General features: G+C 45.4%; 1 protein-coding gene across 1 annotated transcript in view; it reads right to left on the bottom strand.

The window, feature by feature from the left end:
* The window catches only part of ENTPD2 (ectonucleoside triphosphate diphosphohydrolase 2), a 48,701-nt gene that overhangs the window by 8,008 nt on the left and 18,598 nt on the right, over window positions 1–22,095 (bottom strand). The window contains exons 2-6 of the mRNA XM_060251111.1: window positions 9,049–9,166; window positions 6,920–7,070; window positions 5,183–5,342; window positions 2,513–2,740; window positions 147–416 (exon numbers count right to left, since the gene is read on the bottom strand). Of these exons, the coding sequence (XP_060107094.1) occupies window positions 147–416; window positions 2,513–2,740; window positions 5,183–5,342; window positions 6,920–7,070; window positions 9,049–9,166 (927 nt within the window). The remainder of the gene's footprint in view (window positions 1–146; window positions 417–2,512; window positions 2,741–5,182; window positions 5,343–6,919; window positions 7,071–9,048; window positions 9,167–22,095) is intronic.

Genomic DNA, 22,095 nt, shown 5'->3' with positions numbered 1-22,095 from the left:
CAAGAACAACTCCTGTGAAAGCTATGGCTGACGCAAGGCCATTCCAGCAGGTGCAAGTGGAGGAGTGGGGACTCAAACCTGGTTCTCCCAGATAAGAGTCTGCGTACTTAACCGCTACACCAAACTGGCTCTTCTGAGCTACTCACAATGAAGTTTCCCGTGACACTGGGCTGGAAGATGCCGTCAAAGGAGCAGCGTTTGTAGGTGCAGCCTGTGAACTGGAAGAGACTCTCCACACGCTGGCGGCACAGGGCTGGGTCCCCAGAGCCCCTCATGTTCACGTTGGCCGTGGGGAAGTAGTTGGTGGGCCTTTCGGCAGAAGTGCATGGGGAGTCATAGGCAGTCTCTATGGTGAAATTCTTCTTGTAATCCCTGGGCCAGCAAGGGTTCTCTACTTTTAGTGCATACCTTTCAGCCTGGTGCAAGTGGAAATAAGAATTAGGGCTGCAATAGGTAACTGGTTAACAATAAACATTTTGATTGATTAAAAGATGTACCTGATCAATCAAGAAAAAGCCTTTTTTTTAAAAAAAAACTTTTATTTTTAAAACAACCAATTATTTTTGAAATGACAGTGGCCAACATCGTCTTTAGGAGAGGCATTTCCTCCTACATATGAGAGAGAAGGGGAAATCTATCTTCCACAACAATGACTGCAATACACTTCACTGAAAGGGAGGTCATGGCTTAGAGACAAAGCTGCTGCTTTGCACACAGAAGGTCCCAGGTTCAGTCCCCAGCATCTCCTTCTAAAAGTATTGGGAAAATTCTTTTTTTAACTTGAGAACTTGAACTGCAGCTGCCAGTCAAAATAGACCAGGAGTGTCAAACAGATGGCCTGAGGGCCAGAACCAGCCAGTCCAGGCCTCTTACCAGGCCTGTGAGTGACTGGTGCAAGGGAGGGAAGGCAGGAGGTTGCTTGGGGGGAGGGGCAAGCAGACGAGTGGGCACATGTGTTTAGGTGTGTGTGTGGTCAAAGCTGTCAAGAAATGGAAAGGAAATGGCTAGGGCAGGGGTGTCAAACATGCAGTTTGGGGGCCGAATCAGGCTCCCGGAGGGCTCCTATCAGGCTCTTGAGCAACTGGCTGTCATCTGCTTCTTTCTCCCTCTCTCTTGCTTCCTTCTGCATAACAGCTTGCTTTGCCAGGCTTGCTCAGGAGTTACAGAGCAAAACCTCTATTTTTTCCATTGGCTGAGGCTCCTCCCTTGGGGAAGAAGGGGGGAGGAACAGCATGCCTTGCCAGGCTCTCAATCACATTGCAGAGCTACTGAGCCAAGCTTCTCTTCCTTCTATTGACTGAGGCTCCCCCGCCCCCATCCAGTCCCTGGGAAAGGAAGTAAAGTGACAGACTTTCCTTGACCCAGTTCCCTGGATCCCGTGGGAGAAATACAAAGAAAGCACCTTTAAGACCAATGAGTGCTGATGTTTTAAGCATGATTTAATTTTTTTAAAAAATGTGTTTGTGTTCTTTATAAGATTTATATCTCTGCAACCTAATCTTAAATAGGTACACACAAGGCCTGGCCCAACATGGCTCGGCCCAACCTGACATGGTCCGGCTCCTCAAGGCCTCATTTATGTCAGATCCAGCCCTCATTTATTATTTATTACTTTAAATTTCTATCCCGCCCTCTCCGCAAGCGGACTCAGGGCGGCTAACAACATTCATATTTACAAGTTAAAACTAATAAAACATAATTACTATTTAAACCCATTTTGTGGTGCTGTACCACTACAATATAAGCGAGTTCTTTTTTTTTTTTCTGATGGTGATGACATAGTAACTCTATAGTGATGTGGGTGGCAGTTCTCTCCTGGTTAGATATCAAAGGCTTCTTGGAACAATTCGGTCTTACAGGCCCTGCGGAAAGTAGAAAGATCCCACAGGGCTCTTATGGCATGAGTTTGACACTCCTGAGCTAGGGTATCCCTTGGGGAAAAAACTAGTTTTGCCTATTACTAAATATGCTTATTGGGGCTTTTGTGGGTTCCCCAGTAAACCAATTGCTTTCACTGCTAGGAATCAATTGCTTTTCTTTGTATTTTGAGTAGAAAATAATATCATTAATTGGGGCTGCCTGTGTCCTTTATAAAATTTATATCTCCACTACCTGGCATTATATGACCAACAAAGTAACATTTTTGTCAGATCAGGCCCTCATAATAAATGAGTTCAACACCTCTGGAGTAGACCATATTGCCCTAGAGACGCACTAATGATCTGACTTAAGGCAGATTCATATATACAATTCATAAACACAAAATACATAAATATGTAGTGGGAGAAGAACCACAGAGCACATTCTTGGCACATCGAGTCAATTGCTGGCATCCCTGGTTAAAAAGATCAGGGATGTTGGGAAAGACCTTTCATTGCCTGAGATACTGCACAGCCACTGTCAGTCAAAGGAGAAGTACTGGGGTAGACAGACAAATGGGCTGACCATTAAATTTCATAACTTCCCCAATGAATGCCAATTTTATTTCTGTCTGGTAGCCCTCTCTCCTTACCTTCAGCACCTTGGACAGAAGCCTCTTGAGGACCTGATCCCTGCCATAGCAGAGAAAACTGTGCGTGTAGACTTTGTACGTCTGCCCATACAGCTTCAGGGTCATTGCATTGATGGGAGTCTCAATCTCCTCTTGCGTTTCAAAGGTGATCTGGGTGGAAGCTCCCCCCAGGTCCATGGCTCCCAACGTTTTTTTCTTTGGACGGACCCACTGCCCAATCCAGCCATACTGCAGGAAGGCAGGAAAAGGGGTAGAGATGAACAGGTCAGTAACAGTCAGTAAGAAATGCACCTTATTATGGCAAAACCAGAAGTGGCTTATCTGTGATTGGGGCTTCTGAATTTTTTTGAAAAAATTAAAACCACCAGAGGGGGGCAGTTCATCTGCTCAAAGAAGCAATATTATGAAGGGTTGTTGGGGGTTTTTGCCTGTGTAGGCCTAACTACAGGGGGAAATGGTCAAAATATTCCTGCCTCTCTTATAAGCTACTTCAATGGGAATGAAAGCTCTTTGGCGCTATTTTAAAACCATTTTAAGATTCAGGAGACCCAATCCAGAGCTCCTGTTTCACATTTGTTGAGATTGCAGCTACAGACTCAGTCTATTGTCAAAGGAAGTACTCATGTTCTCAACAAGTAATTAAATAGCTGTAATCACAGGTGGCTTTAAAGGTGGATCGGACAGATTCACTGCAGTGTGTGTCCATCAACGACTACTAGCCATGACGACTAAATATAATCCCTATTATTGGATGCAACGAGCTTCTTTAACTCAGTGCTAGAAAGTAACATCAGGGAAGGCCTCAGCCTCTATGCTCTGATTATTTCTCTCTGGGACAACCCATTGTCCGCTGTGTGAAATAGGATGCTGGACTATATGGACCCCTGGCCTGATCCAGCAGGGCTTTTCTTAAGTTCCTATGTTATATTGGCAGCTGTGGTAAGAGTTTCTCTTACAGAAAAAGTTTCTTAGGAAGGTATTCATTACAGTGTTTCCCTCAAGCCTTACTAAGTGCTGCCTTCAAAAAAAGCTACAGCCATGTGCCCTATACCTTATTCAGCATGTCCATGGGCATTGTCCACAATGTGTAATTTAAGGTAGCCAATATGGCCAAACGGATAGCATGTAACATGCACCTGCAAAATCCCAGTTCAAACCCCACCATCTCAAATGCTCACTGCTGTTTGCAAAATCTGAATAATCATACTCAGTATAAATAAAGGCATTCCATAAATGTTCCAAGTTTTATCTTAATTGTTTCACTTTTGTAATAGTTTTAAATACTATAGAATAGCCCTGGATAAGAATTAGAACCCAGATCTCTCCAGACTTGCTGCATCATTCCACTTCTGGCTACTGAAACCAGGGAGGAAAATATCCCTGCTATTAATTTTTTGCCAAATTTCTTGCTTGCTTTTTTTTTAACATCTTCAGTATGGATGGACACAACTGCATTTCTACAGTTTGGTTTGGTTCATGGTTGAACCATGAACTGAACCACAAATCGATAATGCTGGTTTGTGTACCAAACTGGTTCAAATCAGCTCATGAGCCATTTACAGCTTAAATCTGTGCTTTCTGCTCCCTGCCATTTGTGGCAGGGACTAGAAAGCAGAAGTTTAAATGGCTCAGAGCCATTTAACCCCCTACTTTCTTCTCACTGATGCTTTTGGCTGGAGTCATCTAAATCAAACAGCTGTCTTTCATGAACAGCAGAAAGCAGGGGGTTAAATGGCTTGAGGGCATTTAAACCTGTTTTTGCTCTTCCTGAACCACCACAAACTGCTTCAAAATTCATGGGAATTTGTGGCTGTTCTTCAGTTCATGAACATTGCTTTGTGAACCACAAACTGGTCAAAACTTTCATTTGTGAGCCAGTTCATGCCTATTCCTAATCTTCAGTTTGCATCCACCCTTCCCACCTCAGGCAGAGAGCTATCCCAAAGCACAAGGCTAATGCATCTGTGTCTGAGAGATTCTGGAATGGCCACTGCAAGCCGGGGGCTTCATCAGAAACAAGTCAGAACTTTGGCATTCAGCTTACCCTTTGCCCTCTCTAACACCCTCTGAAATCTTCACTGGATGCTTGGAAAGTTTGGCACTAGGCTACAGCAGAACATGAGGACTGGCTGATTTGGGAACAGGTTATGCCTCACCCAGACTGAATTTACAGAAGCACATGATAGTAGGGGGCAGGAACGCAGGTAGATAAAATCATTGCAACTCCACGTCCTATTGAAATGGGGGTGTGAAATGTCTTTGGGAACTGTGGACAGAGTGGCTCAGAGGGTCACAGACAGTCCTGCCCACCCTACATATTATCCACACAGATATACAGGCATGTGTCACTAGATTTGACACCCCTGCAGTGCCTGATGCAAACACAACTTGTGCAGGGGAAACTTCCACAGACAGATGGATGAACCTACTGATCAAGGCTGATCAGTCTGAAAGAGCAACAAGGCTAAATTCATGCAAAACAGACCTTTAAATTTCTTTTTCAAGCTCTTTTGCATAAACACATTTACTAAAACGTATCTTAGGCTCATGGTGTTGTTATCACCCCTAACCACACACTATAAATAGCAAGTGTGACCCAAAGAGCTCATATTAGTTAGCCTCTCAACTTTTCTGCATCCTCAGAAGGAGCAGACATAAACTGCACTTTACCTTAATGAAGTTCTCCAAAAGATAGTTGGTTGTGACCCATCCAAACACACCCTCGTCCTCTCCAGATAGTATTTTTGCTCCTCGGAAGTCGAAGGGGTAATCCTTAAGGGTAGAAGCCACAGCTGCCAATATGTTGTCTGAAGCCTGGGAGTCAGTGAGGCTGTAGGAAAGTAAATACAGCAATCTAGCTCAAAGGAGGGAAGTGAGTATGGTATTGATCTCATCATATCTCGGAAGCTAAGCAGGGCTGGTACTTGGAAGGGAGACCACCAAGGAAGGCTCTGCAGAGGAAGGGAATAGCAAACTACCTCTGCTTCTCACTTGCCTTGACTGTGATGTGACAGCTTCACAGACAGAGAATCTAGATTGGGGCCTTTTCAGGTTCACCTACATTGCCCATATATCTCAGTACTAGAATAGTAGAGACTGAACTCTGTTGGAAAGTCCAGAAGCATCAGACGTCCAGTTTCTAGAGCTAGGAAGAATGATAAAGAGGCAGACAGATAGACCTGACTTGGTGTGGGCAAAATTCATCAGAAAATTATCTGGTGCAAGCCCTTTCATAAAGAACAGGAGCTGCACCAGAACAGTCCCACTTGCGGTGTGTGATCTGCAGTGGGCATTTTGCACATGCAAAGTCATCTCTTGCTGATGAAAGGATTGAAGCAAACAGAAATGTGCAAACACAACTGTTAGGAAGACTGCAGCAACTAGCAGCAGAGCACCCCTATCAATCTGGACCACAGTCAGGAAGGGGGCTTCACACCCTACAGTGGAACAGAACCGGATGTCAAACTAGCATCTGATTAGCCAGATGATTAGAGGTTACTGATGTCTGTTACATAACCTTAAAGAAGGTTACATAATGCACCCTAAGAAATGTGTTAACATGAATACATACACAAGTATGATGACCTCCCTATCCCTGTGAAAGGGCAGGGACGGGAGAAATGATGCAGCCTTATAAAATTGCAAAAGGTGTGGGCAGAAAGAACTTTTTCCTCCCTCTCTCATAATACTAGGAGACCCAGTGCAGTTGATATCTGCCTGATATTAAGGCAGAGGAAAGGAAGAACTGCTTGATGGAACAGAGGATTAACTTGTAGAACGTGCTGCCACAAGATGCGATGATGGCCAATAGGTCAGATGTCATTAAAAGGTGAATCCATGGAGGAGAAGTCCATCAGTGACTAGTAGCCAAGAAGGCTAAATGCAGCCTCTGAATTCAGATATTGGCTCTCCCTCTGTATGACAGTAGCCAGGGGTCAACAGCAAGGGGGGATGGTTGCCCTTTTGCCTTGCTTTTGGGCTTTCCAGGAGTACTGGCTTGTCCACTGTGGGAACCAGAATGCTAGATTAGGTGGACCTTGTTACATTCTTAGATACCTATACTGGTTAATGGAACCAGAGGTAGTATTCCCTTGAATAGCAGGTGCTGGAATGAACAAAAGGGGACGGGCCATCCTGCCTTTAAGCTTAGTGAAAGCATTTGGTTACCCACTATGGGGAGCACGACACTGGACTAGATGGATCTTACGACTGATCCTGTGGTGGAGCTTCTTGTACTCTTAAAGCAGTTGAGCAGTTTTGGACCTCTTGAAGAGGGGCAGGACAGACAGACCAAGGATTTCTTAGCTCACAAGAACAAGGTCTCAATGTGAAAAAAGGGGCCATGTTTAACCAAGGGGATCTTTTGCACCTGTCCAAAAGGTACCAAGTCAGTCTGTGCATTCTCACTTCAGCAGCCGCATGCCAGCCGTGGCCCCGAGATAGAGTGGGGTGATTGCGTGCTTCTCCTTTGGGACGTCCTTCATCGCCTGATCAAGACAGGCTACCAAGCTCCTCCCAGCAGCCGGAGGGTCTGCAGCATAGCTGGAGATTCCGCCTCCTGTAGATTCAAGGCGACAAGGGGAGGTTTATTCGTGAATGGGGAAAAGGAAGGTGAATGGGGAAAAGGAAGGTGAATGGGGAAAAGGAAGGTGAATGCAGTAGCGGACCCAAGCTACAAACTGGTTCTGCCGCAGTAGCCAGCGGCCATGGAAACAGAGCTCATGCAAGGGCATTGCCTTCTAGTCAGACTGGCCAATCCTGGGAAGTTTCAAAACACAGATATGTTCAGATATGTTTATTCATCACTTGAGGATTGCAAAAATCTTAAGCGCCGTTTTGCATGTGAAAAGGGGCCACAATCAGATACAACATGACACACAATAGAACCAACCTGGCTTAGTGGTTAGACTGTCAGACATGGGCTCAAATGCCCACTCAGCCAACAAGCAGACAGGAGGGCTGGGAATCGTTCTCTCACAACCTAACCTAGCTGGCAGGGCTGTAGCAAGAACAAAATAGTGGAGAGAACCAAACGCATTCTCTGCAGGAAGGTGGTATGCCAACTGAATGAGCCAATAAGCCTTCACAAGCCTCCTCCAGCTGAGAGCACTCAAACATCTGGCTGCCTATGAAGTATTGCTGGCATGCCAGGACCAAGCCATAGCCCCACTGCCAGCTCTGTTCCCCACCCATTGGTGTATTCTTTCTTGCTGGGTGGTTTTCTCCTACCTCTAGCCTGCCCCAGGCCTTCCCAGGAAGTAGGAGACCGGAGCTGCTGTTGATAAAGCCCCAGCTTCACAAAGTCAGGATTAAACTGCACCCCAGGCACTACCAAGACAGGCCCCATGGAAGCATTTTTCAGATCTCAGTGCCAGCCTTTGGCTTAGGAAGGGCAGTGTGCCCAACTCAGGGCACATGGCTGGTACTTCCTTATCCCTCCCCTTTTCAATTCTATTATGTTTTTCAAATCATTATCTGGGCCTTTTGTGCCCTGCTGCCCAGCCTACGCCAGCTCCAGGCTACAGAGAATTCTCTTTTAAGTTGGCACAATCCAGATGACTTCTTTGTCTAAGACTCCATGGGAAAAGGAAAAGGAACAAAGGAAGATGGGGTGGGGATTGATAAACCCCTTTGTTTTGTGGGAGGTGTGGCAGGGCACATCCCTGAGCCAGGTACCCTCATGCTGCCACCAAAGGTGCCGCCAGTTTGCCCCTTCTAGAGCATGTGACTAAACCAACCAGCCCCATAATTCAGTTATGCTTTGTTAGTGTTCCTTTGTGTACCATGAGAAACAGATCAAAAAAGGAAGCTATCAGGCTTCGGAACCCAAAATGCCCACCTACAGAGATGCCATATGGAATGTAGATACTTAATTAATGCTTAGAAACAGGAATCCACAATCTTAGTACTAAAACAAGAGCCAGCAAGAGCTGCAAAATGGGCACAAAAACATCACCCCTCAAAAAAAATCCATCCAAATTCCATATGCATGTAATTTACCCAAAGGCCTGAAGAAACAGAAAGGTCTTCAACTAGTACCTGGAAACAAAAAACACAGTAGGTGCCAGGAGCATGCCACAGTTGTGGGGAGGCATTTCAAAGACAGGTACCCACCACAAGAAAGGCCCTCCTCACTTCTGCCAGTGGGGCTCTCTGCTGAAGAGCTTAGTTCTGAAGCAGAAACAGGAGGGCCTTCTGCCAGGCCCAAGGTGACATGTGGCTCTTTGCTAAACTGGAGCAACTCTTCACCTCAGAGGTCCAAGACCGTTTGGCAGATCTTAACAACTGTTACTGGCCCACAAACCACCACAGCTTGTTAGAGAGCTGAGATCCAGGGCTGTTGCCTCTGCTTACAAGGAATCTATTTGCCACCAAACATGTTTTTAAGACTGAACTATGGCCTGCAGTTCCAGTCCTCCAGTTTATCAGAGCTACAGCAAAATGGAAAAGGATTGTTAGCATTTAGTCCCAGTTGGCTTTCTAACCCAGCTCCCTTTGATGAAATGAATGCCAAGTAGCCCATAAATCCAGTTTACCTTTCACATCACACATGCTGTGCTGACTGACAATCCCCGTATCATTCTCCTTGTCTGCCGGCCATTTATACACAAACATGGCAGTGTGAGAGGATCCAGCATCCATAACGATTCCATACTATGTTCATGCAGAGAGAAAAAGAAGAGAGGCATTAGTTGGCTTGATCTGCTAGTCTCCACAGCAGACACCTGGGTTACAGATCAAAACATGAAACACAAGAAGTGACCTTCACTTCTTGACTGAATCACTTCACAAGATTGGCTCACAGTCCAATGACAAAACTCTTGCTTTGCATGCAGAAGGTCCCACACCTTGGGGAGCAGGAATTGAGGAAGACACCCTATCCCAAGGCAATGGAAATCACTGTCAGATTAGATAAACCTGAAGGACAAATGAGATCAGAGAAGCTCCAAGATTAAAATCTCCCATGTTTTTTAAAAAGCAGTGCAGGGAAGCATGAGTCAGACTGAGGCTGCATGTTTAGCCCACCCCCAGGATTGAAGTAGTAATAACATATTTTCACTACTGCAAGCACCTTGTTGGAAGGATGAAATCCAGGTGTGATGTTAAAGTTATTGAAGCTCCAGAATGAAAAATGAGTACCACTCCAGATGCAGCTTTTAAAAGGATTACCTGCCATGTGCCCATTTGTCAAGGATTTATAATCCATTGACACAAACTTCAAAACCACAACATGTATAGTCAGCTCCATGCATCATAGAGGAACTGGGCAGCATCTCACAAAACCATGGTCCTCTTTTTCCATGTTTTTCCTCTGGATGGAAAAATCTTGGAACTCAGACGAGAGTTCTGCTGAAGGGTGGGGTTGGGGAGAGGTATTTGTAGATATGAACTGATGGGCACTGAAGGACACAGTTTGCCTTCCATCAAAGCCACCAACCATCCCCTGGGTTTGAGAAAACAGGAATGCATGGACAGTGGGAAGAGCATTTGCAAAGGAGGAATGAGGAGTGCCGTGAGGAGGGAATTAGCCCCTTGCATATCCATCACCTCTTGCCAGCAAAATGCCTTCTGGATAGCTTGTCACAAAAACATGGTTCTCTTTTTCCTCCAGAAAGAAAACATTTGGCAATCAGAAGTGAAATTGGCATGCAAAGAAAGGTTTAGCCCCCTTTGATACTTACTCACAAGTGCCCCCTCCCATTAGCATTACAAAGGGAATAAGGGGTTGCTAAGATCCAGTAACTAACATCAAGTTCTGCTTTCTACATTCTAGGAAGAGGGACTAGATTACGACCAGCAGTATTACGACCAGCAGTATCTTGGAGCAAGGACAGTGCATCAGAGCATGTGCAGAGGACTTTTTAATGTATTATGCAAGTTGCACTTTGAAATACAGGATGCAAGGGTCACTCCAAAGTGAAGTGGGATTGCCCAAGCTAATTTACCAGCCTCTGCCCTTTGGAGGAAAGCAAAAAAGAATTTGCCCAGCTCTTTGGCCCAACTGCAAAGGGCTGCCTGATAGGGAAAGATCACCTGGGAGGAGACACACATTTCTTATGAAAACAGAGAGCACCAAAGAAGGGCATGACTCCCAAACTTGCCTGTGCTTTTGACCATCTAAGGATTTGCCAGCCATATTCTATAAATAGAACTTTTATTTACTAAGAGTCCCACCACCGTAAGTCTGCAAATATCAGGGCACAGGAGTAAATTTCACTTTTACTCATGCAACTGCCTGCCAAAACAAAAAAAGGGAACACCTCATGGAGGTGGAGGGAGCACATTACAATTCTTAATGGTGCTCTTTTTTTGCTCACAAAGAGTCCCAACATCTTAAATCCCAGCACTGTGTACTTTTAAAATCATCCGTCAATTACATTAAACTCTTAAAATTTTTAAAAGCACTAGACAACTGCCAGGAGAGGCCAGCAGCCAAAGATCAAGCTGGTGATTTGGACACAATATATGAAATCTGATTCTTCTGGCCTTTCCCAGCACTGGGAGCACACGATCCCTCCTCTCCCTTAAAGCAAACCCCATCTAAGTTTTGGCTGGCTCTTGTACCATCCTTCCTATTTTGCAGATGACAGACTGTTTTGAAAGCAATATGGTCAAACTCCATCATCCTCAGCTCACAGTAGATGGAAGGAATCATGAGCCCCAGAGTCCCTGGGCCAAGGCCCGCTTCCTTATCCACCAGCCAAATCAAGCCTCCAAAGTGGACTCTGCTCGGTCCTCGTATTCACTCATATTCTTATTTTAAGGAGTACAGACAGAACCAAGGATTACCAAAACCCCACTGTCAAGGTAACCAGAGCAGAGAACTTCCAATGCCACATCTGGCCATTGACAGAGGACCACATGGTACCTTTCATCACTTCAGGTTTGAATGGGATGGGGGCTAGACTTTATTTCCCAGACTACCACTTGGTATACACCAGTGGGAAACAAAGGGCAAGGTGTATTCCAGGGGTGTCTAACTCATTTGTTATGAGGGCTGGATCTGATATAAATGGGACTCTGTTGGGCCAGGCCAAGCATGCAGTAAAATGTAATGCCAGGTGGCAGAGATATAAACTTTATAAAGGATACAGACAAATACAATTAAAGATATTTTTTAAAAAATTAAAACACAAACATGCTTAAAACTCTTGTGATATTTAGTCCTGGACAGCAGTGCTTCTGTCTAAACTCAATCAATTGGGGTTAGAGGTAGATGATTTTTCTACCGCTGATGAGTCATATATCTTCAGATGTATTAAACTGAGACTATGGGAATCGGAGGAAACGAAATTACGGCCAACTAACCCTTATATTTGCTCTCCAGCTTCCTTAGGTCTTTATGCTTTTTGTGGCAAAATGCCCAATTATCTATCAGACCTAACCACTCCAAGTCATCGCAGGGCATTTATGTTGGCTAGACTAAACGCGTTTCCCTCCAAAGTTTTACAAGGGAGATATCAGCGAGTCCCTTTAGCCGACAGACTTTGCTCCTGTGGAGCAAATACCCCTGACTCAATCCAGCATAAAATGCTCTGCACCTAAGAAAACATGAAGTGGCTGGGCATTGTAAGCTTCTCCCTCCACCCCAGATCTACTCAGAGTGGCAGCAGCTCTCCAGCGTAACGTCCATCTTTGGCTGCAGGTTTCCAGGTTAGAGTACTCACTTAGGCACCCATTCTCAGATCCATTCAGCAGAGACAAGATGGTTCAAAACATCAACCATTTATTTGCAAGGAGACAACTCCAGGAAGCAACAGCTTCAGCTAACATATAAACACTTGAAAGTGAAAGTACTTGAGCTCCACTACATTGAAATATATTGCAAAGAAAAATACAAAATGGCTTTTCCATTAAGGTCTCTGGGCCAAGGTAGACTATTCTGGGACTGGAATGACAGCCCCCAGAGCAGAATGACAGTCCCTGGGAGTAGCAGAAGCATTTTGGGAATTGAACGAGGGCCCCCAGAGTGAAATTCCGTTCCCAGAATACTGCTGCTACTCCCAGGGGCTGTCATTCCACTCTGCACCCTGTCATTTCAACCCCAGAACAGATTCTATTGCTAGGTACTGTTATTCCAACTTGGGGGCTGTCATTCCAGACCCAGAGCACTGTTTCTATTGCTAGAAATGGTCCCAGAGTAGTCTGTCTGGCCCCAGAGACCTCAATGAAAAATCTATTCTGCATTAACTTTGCAAGCTCAGAAGAGCTTCCTGGCAGAAGAAGCTGGGAACTTTGGCAGCCTGGAGCTTCAAAGGTTAAGGACAGGCGGGGGATGGTGGTGGTGAGAAAAGAGCTGCAGATCAAATTAAAACCCATGGCAGGCCAGTTCCATTCCACGGACCATACATTTGACACCCCTGGTGTATTCCCTTCTTAATCCTCCCTTCCTTTCTTTTTCTCGTGTTATCTTCAGAACACAGAAGAGAGCAGGTGGGCATAATGAAGTACATTTGCTTCCTCCCCTTCTCAAGGTCAGCTCTCCTTCTAAGCAACTGTTTATAGCAGTACAAGGAGAATAAACAAACAAAAAAAGGAGGGGGGGGGGGAGAGAGGGAGAATTCAGCCCAGAACAGACTTGGTAACCAAAAGGGTTGGGGGGAAAAGAGAGGAAAATTATATTTGGGAATATAAATGTCAATTACAAAAAAAAAGTAATGTTATACAGCTTCGTCATGTACATATGTATGTGTCTGTATACACACACACACACACACTCTTCCACTAGTGTAAAAAAACCCTGATAGTAAAACTGCATTTATATGCATGGGGGTGCCACACTCTTATAATCATCTCCCAATGGGGGAACGGGCAGAATATAAACAATAATAATCTTTGTGATTACAGGAACAATCATAGATAGCATAGACTACATGCAAATCAAACCATACCAAGGAGGGTCCCAGTGGCCCAATCTCAGTCATCAGCAGCCTGGGAGGTCATTGGCATCCCCCACAGGCCAGTGGCATCCCTCAAGATTGCCAGCCCCCAGATGGGGCCTGGATAGGGCTGCCAACTCTGAGTAAACTCCTGGAGATTTAAGTTTAGAGCCTTGAGATAGAATGTTTTCAGGGTCTCGGGGCAGGGGAGAGTTTGACAGCCCTAAGCCTGAAGATCTCCCAGAACTACCAGCAGGAGAACAGTACATTCCTTCTATCTGGGATGATCATCCTCTACCACCAGGTGCACACATGGAGCAGTGAGGGAGGTAGGGGACACCCGCCTGGCCAGTCAGATCAGCCAAATCAACCCTGGTGATCAATGGGGTAGAATCATAGAATTGGAAGAAACCTCCAGGGTCATCTAGTCCAACCATCTGCACAATGCAGGAAACGCACAAATACCTCCCCCTAAATTCACAGGATCTTCATTGCTGTCAGATGGCCATCTAGCCTCTGTTTAAAAATCTCCAGGGAAGAAGAGCCCACCACCTCCTGGGGAAGCCTGTTCCACTGAGGAACCGCTCTAACGGTCAGGAAGTTCTTCCTAATGTTGAGCTGGAAACTCTTTTGATTTAATTTCAACCCATTCGTTCTGGTCCTCCCTCCACACCATCCTCTATATGACAGCCCTTCAAGTACTTGAAGATGGTGATCATATCACCTCTCAGCCGCCTTCTCTCCAGGCTAAACATCCCCAGCTCCTTCAGCCTTTCTTCCTAGGACTTGGTCTCCAGACCCCTCACCATCTTCATGACAGAGGGTGACAGATGTCACAGCCAGATCACCCTCACATCCCTCCCAGTATTACAACTGATTTCCAGAAGCTCCCTTTGCATAAACTGGCTGCTTCAGAAGGTGGACTCAATGGCATCACATCCCTACTGAGCTCCCACCCTCCTCCCCAGGCATCACCCCCACATCTCCCTGAATTCCCCAGCCTGAAGTTGGCACCCTGAGCATTACTACAAAGACTTGGCTTGCACCTGGCCAGCAGCAGTGGCAGCCCAGAAGGGTGTATCCCTTCCTCAGAGCAACAAGAAAAGCTTGCAACATCCCAAAGAACGTCCTTGAAGATTTTGTTCTGAATGCATGATTGGCAGCTTACACAATGTGTGAAAGGAAATCATTATGTGTTTGTTTGCATAGCATCATCCTAGTACACAGGATCTTTAAAAACAAGAAAAGAAATAAAAAGTGATCTCTGCCAAATTGGCAAATAGTTTAGCCAGCTGAATCATCTAGACATAGTTTTTTCATATCCTTTTTGCCTCCCCCCACAGCACAGTGTCTACTGAAATACAGACTGTATGTTCCTTGGTGCAGCCATTTGCCTTGGATCTGTAAAGCAGAGGGCACAAGGCATTATCAGCAGCCACAACCCCACAGAGATGCCAGAAGTCCCCCAGCTCATCGCCAGATTACAGAGATCAGTTTCCCTGGAGAAAATGGCAGCTTTAGAGGATGGACTCTATGGCATTGCACCTCAGAGGTCCTTGCCCTCCCTAGACTCCACCCCCAAATCTCCAGGAACTTCCCAGTCTGGATATAGCGACCCTACCACCCCCCCGCCCATACCCCGCCAGTGGCTGCGGGGTCCTGGCAACCCAAACTCCACTGTTGTTTCAATAATGCTTCACAGCTCATCATGTTCACGCCCCTCCCCCGCTTCCCCAGTCACCCAAAAACTGAGCACAGTAATCTGGGTCCCCTATCCCCACTCTCTGGGGTAATAAAGGAGCCAGGGTGGGCCATCACCCACAGAGACATTAAGGGACCTATTGGTGCATTTAATGAAGACGAATTAATCCTTTTTTTTTTAATGTATTTATTTCATGTATACCTCGCTTTTCACCCCAGTTGGAACCCGAAGAAGCTTGCATTGTCTTCCTCTCCTCCCTTTTATCCTCACAACGACCCTTTGAGGTAGGCTAAGCTGAGAGAAAGTGATGGCCCCAAGGTCACTCAGCAAGCTTCCATGTTAGAGGATGGATTCGAACATGGGTCTCCCAGATGCTGATCCAACACAACACCAGTGCTGCCTTTAGGACACTTTGCCAAAACAGAACCTATGCAAGTCAGGAGCAAGTTCCTATGGGCAGGAGTCAAGCTAGCTTGGAAGGAGCACATGCTGAACCATCCCCAACCAGCACTGATCTTAAGACCCAGGGCATCCCTCAGACCAATTGTTCCTACTGTTTATATAATGCCATCGATGTACAATGCAAATAAAACGAACTTCTCCTGCCCCAAGGAGTTTACAGATTTTAAAAACCCACCTTATTTTCTAGCTTTGTCTTAGATCTTCTGACAGAGCTGTATGTGAATCCATGGACAATGGGAACAGCTAGTTGTAAACTAAGTTGGGAGACCAAACAAATAACCAAGCACAGACTGATAGCTGCAGATGCTAGTAGGTGTGAGGTCTACTGAGTGGCATCACATACCTTCACCAAGTAGCTACATAACCCTGGCAAGCACAGGCTGCCACAAAGATGGTTGCCTTTCTCCAAAGATTAGCCCACAAACCAATGGGAGGAGTAAGCTTAAGGGGGCCCATCCTCATTGGATTGGTCCTATGCAGGGCTTTTTTTGAGTAGGTATGCACTGGAACGCAGTTCCAGTTGGCTTGCCACCAGGGGGTGTGGCCTAATATGCAAATAAGTTCCTGCTGGGCTTTTTCTACAAAAAAGCCTGTGTGGAACAATGGCGATGCCAGGGGGTGGCCTAATATGCAAATGAGTTCCTGCAGGGCTTTTTCTACAAAAAATGCCCTGGTAGGTATACCATGTGCTAGTCTAGTCAAGGGGACTCCAGCAGCATTCACAGCTGTCCTGTGGAATTCCAGGTGAGGGGGTTCAAACGCTTAGCAAACGCTGAGGCTCCATGTCACTCCAGGCATTTGCAATTATCTGCAGAGAGGCAGGTTCATCTTTAGCTTCAAGGCTGCAAATTGATTGTCCTACAAAGATGGACAGCTGCCAACCAGCCTTCAGCGCCAGGGTGCCGGACGTGATTTCATTCCTTTGAGTTCTGCAGCCCATCAACAAACACCAATTCTTGTCAGAGCTTGTGCACTGCTTTCCTACCATGAAGTCAAAATTGTTTCTCTCTCTGTTTCCAAGGGACACATCTGCATTGGCCCTTTATAAGCAGTTTAAACTCTAAAACACTATCAGAAATTTTGCACTGGTTTCCTCGGCAATAATGTGAAGTAGGCATACAGTCCTTGAGAGTATTCAAAACAGTTTCCACGTGCCGTCTCGGTGATCCTTACCAGGCTGGTATCAAATGGCCCCATATTGCAGGTGAGAAGCTGGGGCACACAGCGGCTTGCCAAAAGCCATCTGCTAAATTCCTACTGGAGGCAGGACCTGAAATGGGTACCTTCCCTGCTCCAAGGCCCTACATATCTCAGCTCAGATTAGACTCTTGCTGTTCTCTTGGCTAAGAAGAAAAATACCAGGGACTCCATATTCCTTGGGAATCAAGCAAGGGGTGCCTTGAAAAAGGGCACTCTAGGCAACTCATTTCTGCCTTGGAGGACTCAAGTACTCCAAAATTTCCCGCACTATCTCTATAGACAAATGATCACGTATATCGCTGCAGGCACTATGGAAGTACACTCCCCGCAAAGCTGCTGGATGAACAATCTTCTCTCTAGAGCTGAGTTCAGCTTTGCTTGGTTGTTGTTTTTTTTAAATGTTCTGCCAATTTGTAGACAAGGCTGGCTGAACAGTGCTGATTGGCTTGCCACACGGATGTTATGAAATCACCGTCTCCGATTCCATCACCTCCATTTGGCAGCTTAGAAGTTTTTTGTACAAAAGGGGTGGGGGTGCCTGTTTTTCGTTACACAATACATGGGAGACAAATATACATTTAATTGAGTGCGTGCACATGAGGTGCTCTAAACATCTAAAAAGAATGAGCAGTTCAGCCAAAGAAGGGAAGGGGGGCAAGGCTACAACAGTGACAGTATCAGATTCACCCCTGCCCTGTTCATAGCAAAGCTGGGTGGATACCAGACTCAGCCTGTGGGAGTACGAAGGCAAGTGAGTCTTTTTAAAGGTATGTTGGGTCAAACACTCCCACTTTGAGCCTCCACCATACCAAGAATTTGGCATAGTTCATTTATCATTCAAAAAAGCTCACAGATTACTTTTCTTCACTGCTGCACAGTTCTTTAACTTACACCTCATGGGCTGAGACTTGGGAGGAGGCAAGACTCCCCTCCCCAGTTCACATTCAAATGACGACTGGATCATACTTTTAAAGTTGCCTGGTCCATCAGGATGGCCCTGCAGCATGTAAAAAAAACCCCACACGGTCAAGTTAGACAACATCCCGAGAGCCTGATCCCTGGTGGTGTCTGAGGACTTCAGTGCCTGGAGACTGGTTATGGTATCTTGGAAGTTTTTATGTGGTGCTGCGGTGCATAATATTTCAAAAGAACCAACCTTCACTGTAGTGCATCTCCATGACTGAAAGACCAAAATGGAGGATGCCTTCAGTGTGGGTTCTAATGTGGGTCCCATGGAGACTTTTCCATCAGTTGTTCACATATCTTTGGTTCCACCTTGCCCTGCCATCTGCAAGGGCACTACACCTCTCCATTCTTCATGCTCCATGAGGCTTAAAATGAACAAAATCCCAAACCCTTTTTTCTTCTTGGCCCAATAACACACCTTCTCCAACCTGCCCTGCCAGATGCCTCTTTCATCCATGCCTAGATACACGTGATCACTTTCAAGAAATTGCCTCCTGGTGCCTCCGAACTGCCAGTTACCCTGCAGCATGCCAAACTTTCTGCCCTGGGTAAGTGCCAGAACCTGGTCTGCTCCAGCTCCATTCCAGTGCATAAGGGGTGTGTGTGTGTGTGTGTCAATTTTAAATCTCCTCCAGGCAAATTAAATAAAATCACGCTACCATGGAAGGAGGATGTAATCCAGCTTGTTCCTAGCTGTGCTAATTTTCTACTGACAGCAGGGTGTAGAAAACCAGGGAGCATTCAAAGATGCCCCCCCCCAATAAAAATTCTGTAGCCTGGGACCTTCAAAACTAGCTCTCAAGTGAATAAGGAAATTTAAGCAGATATAGTTCCCATCACCCCTGTATCACTAATTCCCTCGTCACACAACTTTTAGGACTTCTGAGACTGGCTTGTCCTGCTCTGGGTTTTTGATCACACACACTAAATAAATGCACTTTCAATCAACGTTCAATGTACTTTCCAACTGGCTTTTACTGTGTGAACTGGCAAAGTCCAGTTGGAAAGTGCATTGAAAGTGCATTATTTTTTGTGTGTGATCGTAGCCGTATATTCCCAAACTCTGCCCAAGCTTAACATTTCTTCTTTTACAAAAGTGGCACTGGTCTGTGAACAACTCTTGTTAATTTAGCCCAGGTAGGCAGAATATTAATGAACATTCCATAGGACTATAATGGGCTTGTGCAAGTGGATGTTTGGATTTGCTTATCTTTTGGTACCTTTCAAAACAGTTTATAACACGAGAACCAAGGAGGAGAGGTGATTCTGTTCTATCTCCATGATATGCCTGCATTATGCCACTTGCTGAGAGTGTGTCACAATCTTTTCCTGTAATCTTCACACATTCCAACACAAAGCACCACTCAAAATGACAACCCATACTCACCTTTGCATTTACTATTAATTGGTGCATCTTTGAGCGTACCCAAACACCCCTTTTCTATTTTTTTTTATTTTATTGAACTCATATAAGCTGGGGTACGAAGAGGAAAAAACCATGAAACCATGATACAAACAGGAAAAAAACATAAGACTAAACTAAACTGAACACAAACTAATCTCCATATAGATCATGGAGGTTAATAAGTATAGTGTCCAGATCATGTGAAGTGATGGTATGTAAGATGCTCTAGTAAGACCTCACCTGGAGTATTATGTTCAGTTTTGGGCACCACATTTTAAGAAGGATATAGACAAGCTGGAATGGGTCCAGAGGAGGGCAACAAAGATGGTGAACGATCTGGAAACTAAGTCGTACAAAGAAAGGTTGAAGCAACTGGGCATGTTTAGCCTGGAGAGGAGGTGGCTGAGAGGTGACATGATCACCATCTTAAAGTACTTGAAGAGGATAGTGCAGAATTGTTTTCTGTGGCCCCAGAAGGTAGGACCAGAACCAATGGGTTGAAATTAAATCAAAAGTTTCCAGCTCAACATTAAAAAGAACTTCCTGACCATTAGAGTGGTTCCTCAGTGGAACAGGCTTCCTCAGGAGGTGGTGGGCTCTCCTTCCTTGGAGGTTTTTAATCAGAGGCTAGATGGCCATCTGACAGCAATGTGAATCCTGTGAACTTAGGGGGAGGCATTTGTGAATTTCCTGGGGTTGGACTAGATGACCCTGGAGGTCCCTTCCAACTCTATGATTCTAACAAAAGTGACAATTCACAATCTGTTACAAAACCAAGATTCACAATGACCAACCACCTATACTTCATTGCATCAAGGGAATTGTATCATCCCTAGCACATAGGAAATCCAGAACATAGGGGAGGGACGGTGGCTCAGTGGTAGAGCATCTGCTTGGTAAGCAGAAGGTCCCAGATTCAATCCCCGGCATCTCCAACTAAAAAGGGTCCAGGCAAGTAGGCATGAAAAACCGCAGCTGGAGACCCTGGAGAGCCGCTGCCAGTCTGAGTAGACAATACTGACTTTGATGGACTGAGGGTCTGATTCAGTATAAGGCAACTTCATATATTCATAACTGGTTTCCATATTTCACCATATTCAAAAAGGAACTACTATGCATGAGTCCCCCCAAAATGGATTATGCATAATTCTACCCATCAAAAATTGTTCCTAGATCTTCTGGTACCATTTTTTGAACACAGACCCCATGAGGGATTTCCAATGATCAAACAAGAAGAGGCAACCAGTGTTGAAACAAGAGATTTTTCTATTTTGAAGCCCAGTTCCCTTGGAGAACTATAGCTACAGCCCTGCAGGACTAATGTTTCCAGAAACAGCATCTCAGGACCTATTGCTGTGACAGTCTTCTTCTCAGGCATCATCGCATCAGTGTGCAGACTCTTATCCGGGAGAACCAGGTTTGATTCCCCACTCCTCCACATGGACCTGCTGGAATGGCCTTGGGTTAGCCATAGCTCTCGCAGGAGTTGTCCTTGAAAGGGCAGCTACTGTGAGAGCCCTCTCAGCCCCATCCACCTCACAAGGCGTCTGTTGTGGGGGGAGAAGATATAGGAGATTGTAAGCCGCTCTGAGTCTCTGGTTCAGAGAGAAGGACGGGGGATAAATCTGCAGTCATCTTCTTCTTCTCCTCCCAGACCCCACTACCAAATCACTTCCTCCACAGCCCATGCAAAAGAGCTTGGAGAGGTGAAATCCAGCTCTCCCAGCAACTTGTGGGGATTCTAGAGGAGCCATCCCTGTTGCAGCTTGCCTCAAAGGGGCGGAGTCAAACTTTTCCATAAAGCTTCGTGTCCCAAGACAGTATGTGCCTCTGACTGCCAGATGCAAAAGATAAAGAGAAGGAAACAATGCTCAGCTCCAGAAACCTTTCTGTATGCAGCATGACTCTTTTTTGCAAGCCAAGTTGTAAGAAACAGAACTTGGAGCCCAACTCCACAGAGAACGACTTCCAATAAGCCATCACATATGTAACCAAAGTTGATAAGCATAACAGACACATGGTTCTTGTTACTAGCCTGCGTCCTAATTATGTTATAATTTCATATTCTCAGCTTCCCCCAAAGCAGGGAAATTACTAAACACAGGTTTTTACATGATGATTTTCCTTGTGAGGAAGAAGTTCTGGAGAGTTCGAACAGTGCAAGTAAAGTTTATGTACAAATAGACATGCTGTACAGGATGCAAGCACATACCTATCAACTCATGCAAAGATGCAACAGGCAGCCTCCTCTGGGGCTCAGTCGTTCTGCTGTGAGTCTGAATCACGAGCAATGTTGCAGCTATACTCAATGCAGAAAAATTACCTGCTCTAGCAGAGGCTGACTGGAAGGAGGTGAAGCCAACATGTATCATGCAGAGATGCAACAGGCAGCCTCCTCTGAATCTGGAGATATTGGACTCACAGGAGCTTTTAACTACATAAATTACTTCTCAAAGAAAACTCCCTTGTGAGGTGTGAAATGGGCCCCTGCAGAAGAGTTTGCACATAACTCTACTAGGTTCAGTGGTTTTGGGTTATGGTTGTAACAGAATCTCACCAAGGAGAAACACAGGAAGAGGAAGCCATGCAATTATTAAACTGTTTTGAAAAAGCTCCCCTGCTCTGCATCTCAAAGTGCTTTTTTTCTGCTCGGTTTAACAAGAAAGGAGGAATTGAAACCCAAAGTGTAACCAAACAACTGTAGAACTCTGCTCCATTTCCCTTTCAGAGATGTCATTATTTAGCATACTTCTGAGTGTTCTACAGCTCAGAACTCATCCTGTTAACCATTTCTGTGTTGACAATGATCTAGTTCTAGCCCAACATCTGGGCTGAACAGTCCTGAGCTTAAGTTAAAAAAAGAAAGATGAGCTGGTCTTCAAGTGCTTCACCAGCATCAAGTACAGCTTTAATTTTTCAGAAACCACAGTGGCTGTCAGTGACAACACAATCACCCTGAGCAGACACA

The sequence above is a fragment of the Heteronotia binoei genome, chromosome 12, assembly GCF_032191835.1.
Source record: "Heteronotia binoei isolate CCM8104 ecotype False Entrance Well chromosome 12, APGP_CSIRO_Hbin_v1, whole genome shotgun sequence".
Classification (NCBI taxonomy): domain Eukaryota; kingdom Metazoa; phylum Chordata; class Lepidosauria; order Squamata; family Gekkonidae; genus Heteronotia; species Heteronotia binoei.
Note: the sequence above shows the minus strand (reverse complement) of the source record. Positions and strands in the feature narration are given on the sequence as shown.